The 6,513-nt window shown below is 44.2% G+C and overlaps 1 protein-coding gene across 1 annotated transcript; it reads left to right on the top strand.

The window, feature by feature from the left end:
* Window positions 1-2,562: 2,562 nt before the first annotated feature.
* On the top strand, window positions 2,563-6,309 carry spaca6 (sperm acrosome associated 6). The gene is made up of 9 exons (XM_068569135.1): window positions 2,563-2,807; window positions 2,892-2,978; window positions 3,204-3,275; window positions 3,535-3,558; window positions 3,661-3,738; window positions 4,291-4,394; window positions 5,269-5,425; window positions 5,885-6,065; window positions 6,207-6,309. The coding sequence occupies exons 1-9, from the start codon at window positions 2,594-2,596 to the stop codon at window positions 6,259-6,261; spliced, it is 972 nt and encodes a 323-aa protein (XP_068425236.1). The 5' UTR covers window positions 2,563-2,593; the 3' UTR covers window positions 6,262-6,309.
* The last annotated feature ends 204 nt before the right edge of the window (window positions 6,310-6,513 follow it).

The following is a 6,513-nucleotide window of genomic DNA, read 5'->3' as shown; positions in this document are numbered from 1 at the left end:
AAGTTTGATAAAATGGTTTTGAAGCTCATCATTTTTTATTTCGTTTACAGGATTGATGTCTTTCATCGCGTCCTGCTCTTGTTTCATCTGAACTGGTAAGTCAGAAGAAAGATCCTCTCTTACTCCTAAAATTGGACTAATAAAACATATTATGACATATTAATAATAAGTGTGACATTTGGACTGTAAATTCTTCTGGAACTAACAAAACTTAACTTGTATTAATGTAGGGAGGATTAAACCTCAGCAATTCTCATAAAGTAAAGATAAATATGAGGTTGTATGACGCATACGTTATGTTTTTAGACCGTATGTGCCTCACATGGAGGAAAGGGTTTGCGCAATGACTAAGAACTTAAGATAACTGTCCTTTTCTTTGACATTTAAGTAAGTTTCTCGACTATAATTCTGCTTCTAATGTTTTCTTACATAGGCATCGGGTTTATTTTCACTGAGCTCAGAAAAGATGTGTCGGCGCTAGCTCAATAAGTCATGCCCACGATGTATGAACGCTTTAAAATGAATTGTTTCTCCTAAATGAATTGTCTCAACTGCTACACTCTGCTGGGATTATTGGAGCCTTGCTGTGAAACAAATGTTACTTTGCTTGTCATTAGCGTGGATGAAATGAAGGCAAATATGTGACGATTATGTTTTGATTGATCCGCTTATTGTTGCTTGTGATCTGCAGCGAGCGAGGAGCCCAGCCGGTGCCGCAGGATCCAAATGTCAGATGAGGTCATGTCTTTGTCTCGGTGCGGCGACTCTGCGGTTCTTTTCTTTAAATACGTTTCATCTCCGCATTGCCTTTTGAACACGTATCTAAAGCCTCCCTGTGTATTTTAACTCCTCAGTATGCCCCTCTGTCCCTGAGACCCTTAACCTGTGAGGTCAAAAAGGTCACAGGCGAGGTCCTCGGGAACAGGGCTGCATTCAGTTTCAACATCCAGCAAAAAGGGGGGCTTTTTTCTTTTTCTTCAGTATGTCGACTGTTTTCAGAAGAAGTTTACCTGCCGTGATGATGATGAAGAAGAACCTCCCTCCTCCTGCAGCACAGACTCTCAGGGGGCCAACCCTATTGGCTGGCTTTGTGTTATGGCCCTCAATGGGGGCTGATGGGAAGACAGCCGAGGGTTGTGACCCCGTCAGTTGCGTCACTTTCAGACATCGGTTGTTTGTACATCGTGTGCATGTTGTGTCCTGTGTGCTTTGTACTGGAGAAGTGCAGTGTTTTCTACCTCGGCAGGTTAATAAAATATGACATAAAAAGGTTGTTGCGGTGTATTTTTATTTTTTCATACTTATTTCTGTCCGACACCTAAAATAACAGGTGTTAAATTTGCGGTATTCATAAAAAAAATCTCAAAGGAAGGCACTATATCTTTGCAACATTGAGACAAAAGACTGCGTTAGTACATGCAGCACCAGCTCTTAAAATAATAAGTGTCATCTTCCATACAAAGTATACTTATTTTAATGTTTTTTTAATTGTAAAAATGTCATTCATGTGTGCTCCATGAGAGGCTTTCCTTATCAAAGTGTAGCAACACATTTGTAAAATGTACTCCGGCACACTGCGCACACATATTTGGGATTTTCCACGTCCCGGCGTCTGACTCTGGCGGTCCTGGAGCAGACTCTGGCCTAATATTGATTGGCTTGTCTGTGTGGAGACGGATGAATGCATTAGTACCCAGCTCACCCTGCCACTGGAAATATATTAAGTTCATGTATTAGGCACCCTGTCTGGTTGCCATGGAGATGCACGGGGAGCGAGGGACCAGGGAGGAGAGGGGGTGATGGAGGGGAGGGAGGAGGGCGGGGGAGGATGAGCAGGACGGGAGACGGAGTGGGGGATACAGGATGTGATGAGGCAGTCGACTTGATTTGTAGTCCCGTTCGCCTCTTCCTCCTCCTCCTCTGTCACGTAGATGTCCTCTCCTCCCTCTTGCACCCTCCTCTTTGTTCCTCCTCTCTTTTTTTTCCCCCGCCAACATTATTTCACCACGACTTAAATTCTCTTAACTCCACCTGCAAGAGTATGCACTTCCTCTCTCCTCCTCTCTCGTTACTCTAATGGCGATCCTTTTGTTCTCCTCCTCTCTGGCTTTGGCTCTCCGTCTCACCAGTTCGACTTTTACTCTTTGTGTGTTCGTCTCGAGTTTTCTTACCATCCCGCTTTTCCACTTTGTCCCTCTACGACACGAGCGTTTAACTCCCTCTTCATCTGCCCCTCTCCCCTACGCCGCCGCCGCCGCCGCCGCCTCCCACCTTGGCTCGCTCCATCTCTGTGCTCTGCAGTAAAAGTGGTGCATTGAGGCAGCAGGAAATCGGGGGAGACAATAGAATGGAGGGGAGTGTGTAATAGTCTCCTTTCAAACCCATTCATGTTGAGGAAACGTGAGCAGAACATGTTAACGCTCTTGTGTTAAATATCATGTGGGATATGTATCTTAACATTCATATTCAAAGCTTAGATTTCCAGCTACTAAATAATACACATTCCTCTGGTGTGATCACTACGAGCCCGAGATTTGAATAAAAACAGTTCATGCAGAAAACCTTTGTTTGAGTTTGTCGCTCGTGCTGCAAAATGTGTGCGTTTGTTGTGTGTCTGGCGTGCGTTAGCTTGCTGTTGCGGACCTCTCTGGGCTGCTTTCGGTGCTTCGTCGACGTTTCGGACGGTCTTCAACTGTGTTGGGGTCACATGTTGACCGAGCACAATGTTAGAAATGTGGACTCCTGCTTCGAGATGGTGGACCGCATATTCAACAACAACGAGAGAGTGATTGAGGCCGGGCGAGTGGGTGCGGATGATTATCTTTTTGATGGGATGTTTTGGAATCGTTCAACAACAAAAAAAACACGTGTCAGTTGTGTCCCTCTTCCAGGTGAAGGTTATGACAAACAACTGAAAAAACTTCTGAATGCAGAGATCCTGCCGATGGTGGAGGAGTTCCACGAAAAGACGAATGCAGGTAGAGCTGGACACCTGCTCTGATACACACACACACACACACACACACACACACACACACACACAATTTAATGAGTCTTTAGAGCATCTGAATTGGTCAGAAACAGAAGGGAATTAGAAATGAAAGATTTCAAAATGATGCCCCAAAGCACACAATTCACCAGTACGTGTTGAGCCACATGTTTAATTCTTCTCCCTCCTCCTCCTCCTCCTCTCCATCCATCAGACACAGTGTATGAGGAAAGATTGCAGACAGCCGCAGACAATTTCATCGCAGCTGCCTCCAAACTGCCTAGAGGTGAGACATGGTCTCTTCCCCATTTTCCTTCATCTTTTCATCTATGGTGAGGCCCATATTAGGTCATTACAGCTCCCTCAGATCTCTGTACTCACTGTAATAAGATAGTTATGTTATTACACCCCTTTCAAATCCTGTGGAGAATAAAAGAAGCAGTCGGGTTGAACTGACTCGCACCTCTGGATGTTGGCACTGAATGAATTCACCTGACCGTAATATAATTTAGTCGTCTAAGTTAACTATCTCCTTGTGTTTTCAGTCTCTGGATGCTTCCCGCCTTGTGGTTCGTATTTTTTTAAATATTTTTTTTATCCCTTCAGTAACATTTTGGTCATTAAAAAAAGAAGATATCTTGTATCAGTGTTAGTTTTTACACATCCCTCAGGTTTTCAGATTGTAGGTGCAGTATACAACTGTATCACCTGCAAGTACGACTCCTGTGAGTTCCCTCTGGACTGTCCAAGTGAGTGTTAATAATCCAACACATTGGGTGAGTGGCACGGCTACGTCACAATTTCCAAATAGGAACCGTGTTTCCTAATCCAGATTTGACACATCCTTACATAACTATGTCCTCGCCCTCATAAGCATCCACTCTTGATCCTTTGAAACGCTCCGTGTTTGATCCTTGAAATGCTCTTAACGTAAAGTTGAAATTTGAAAAAAAAAAAAAGAGACCAAGGCAAGGTTTTATTGCCGCACATTATATCTTTTGCACAGAGCCCCCAAGGTGCTCTTTAAGTCCTTGGCTTCTTTATGCAAGGTGACTGTTGACTCCCACACACGATGGTATTCATATCAACCCTTTACAGCACAGCCACTGTTTAGCATATCATCATTTTTACTCCTTTCCTCAGAGAGGAGGCTTAAGTATTATCATTAAGGAAGGCTCAGACTGCAAGAGCTGCCCCCTGTGAATGTTATCTCTCTCTCTGTGTGTGTGTGTGTGTGTGTGTGTGTGTGTGTGTGTGTGTGTGTGTGTGTGTGTGTGTGTGTGTGTGTGTGTGTGTGTCAGTTAAAGAAATAAACGCAACAGAGAACAGCAGCAACCAAATGTGGTGCGAAGTGCCGTTTCACTTACCAGACGACATCGAGGTGGTCTGGAGGGTTGCAGAAGAGGTATACGCTTTGCATATGGAGAACCATTCACTGCTTTATCTTTCCAGGAATAGTTTATTTTGAGTAAAGTGCATTTGGCGCTTTTCTTCCCAAGAGTGAAAAGAGAACATTGATAACACACTTGTGTGGGTGTTAAATATGGCTGTGGCCAGGAGGAGACAACGAGGCTAGCTTAGCATGAAGCCTGGCTCTGACCTGAGCGGCGACGCACGGGTCAACCTGTACGCTTTTAAGAAAATATCATGGACTCGGGTCAAAAAGGTAATGCAGCAGCATTCCGAGTAAATAATTTACGAAACCATTGCCGTGCATTATAGTCCACCTCTTTGTCCCCTTTCTCTCTCTCAAACACACACACACACACACACGCCGATCCACGCAACACTCAATCAGTCCTCAAGCCTGACAATTATGCTCCGTAATGCATTTTCTGACCGGTTTTGGTTGATTAACATATCTTCACGGGTTGGGCGGTGCGAATCGGCTCTCGCGACGGTTTGAGTAGATATGTATTCATAGTGCTAAACGTCACCATAAATCATAAAATAGCAAATTCATTGAAGAGATCCCAAATCTTTACGTGAAGCTAACTGGCGGCTGTTTGGAGCTCTATGTGCCCTGACCAATGAGCTATCCGTACTTTAACTTCGAAGGTCAAGGCCTTACTTGAACCAATCGCCTCTGCTTAAGCAGACCGGTGTGAAGACATGCACTGGGACTCATAATTACGCTTACGAGAGTGGTATCAATCATCTCATCTGACTTCTGGCATGAAAGTGTATACCCACGACTATTTCTTGACGCATATGAAGTCCGTCTTTGCATCTGCGCAGATTACAAATGGTAAGGATTTGTACAAATGTATGCCTGACAGGTGAAAACCCAGCAGGTGAATGACTTTAAAGAAGTGACTGCGGGGTCGGACCGGCTCTATTCCATCCCTTCAACCAGCTTGCAGCATCAGGGCACCTACCAGTGTGAGATCTACTCAGACAAGCGCTCCATTGTCCGGCTGTACTTCCATCTCTCAGGTAACAAGATACACAAGGGAATGAGATTTTAAAGTAAATTAGAACCATTGAAGAAATAAAACCCAAATAAATGTTGACAGTTTCTGAAACGAACCGATGAAACGCATTGTACAGATGTAAATGAGTGGATGTGTATGTCTGTATCTGTGTGTATGACATTGCATAATCACACAGCTTTGCATATGTGCATGAGTATGCATGCACTGTATAGGTACATATGTGTTCATGTATATTCTTACTGGGCAGAACTTAGTTTTCTTTTTACTTTTCTTCATCCCGATGACATAATTAATGTCTCAAATGAATGGCAAAGTATAAAAACAAACATCCCACATATATTTGTGCTAAATTGTAATCGGACATTATTGCAAAAACAATATTTTTCACTCAAGAACTAGGGGTCACTCTCCCTGTTCCTTCACCATGACTAGTTGTTTCTTGTGTCCCGCTCCGTCTCAGTGACCCCCCAGGTCTTGGCCGGCCACACAGATCTGCAGGAGATATTCGACCTGTCTCTGCTCCCAGGAGGGCAGTTACTCCCTGCGCCTGGTAGCACGCCGCGCTCCATCCTCCTCCCCTTGCCGCTGCTTCTCACCGCCTGTTTAACTACTTCACTTCTGCTGCTCTTCCTCTCCCTGGGGTGAAGAACACATCTTTTATTTCTACAATATGAGACAAAAACAGCAGAGAAACTGGGAAGTCGAGATGCACCTGACGAAAGCCAGATAGTAGTAGCATATACTGATTTCAACTCTTTTTTTTTTTCCCTTTTCTAATTCAGAATTCTGTATAAGGATGAGAATGAAGAGGCAGATGAGGATGGAGATGTCTTTTGATACTGAGGGTTGGAAAGATGCATATAGTGCAATAAAAGCATTTCATCCTCAATCCTCTGGTCTTCTTCGAGCCTTACGTCATTCTTTACAGAAAGCCTGTGTGTGACTCCGTTCCCCACTAGAGGGCAGGATGCTAACCTCTATCAGTGGCGCCCAGGCAACACTGTGTGACAGTGATGGAGAGTAAATCACTACGTTCACTCACTGACTGTCGGTACAATTTTGAGACGCTTGTCGACTTTTTACTCCACT

This window comes from Clinocottus analis, unplaced genomic scaffold, assembly GCF_023055335.1.
Source record: "Clinocottus analis isolate CAN_PGR_092001 unplaced genomic scaffold, fCliAna1.0.p SCAF_9, whole genome shotgun sequence".
Lineage (NCBI taxonomy): Eukaryota > Metazoa > Chordata > Actinopteri > Perciformes > Cottidae > Clinocottus > Clinocottus analis.
Note: the sequence above shows the minus strand (reverse complement) of the source record. Positions and strands in the feature narration are given on the sequence as shown.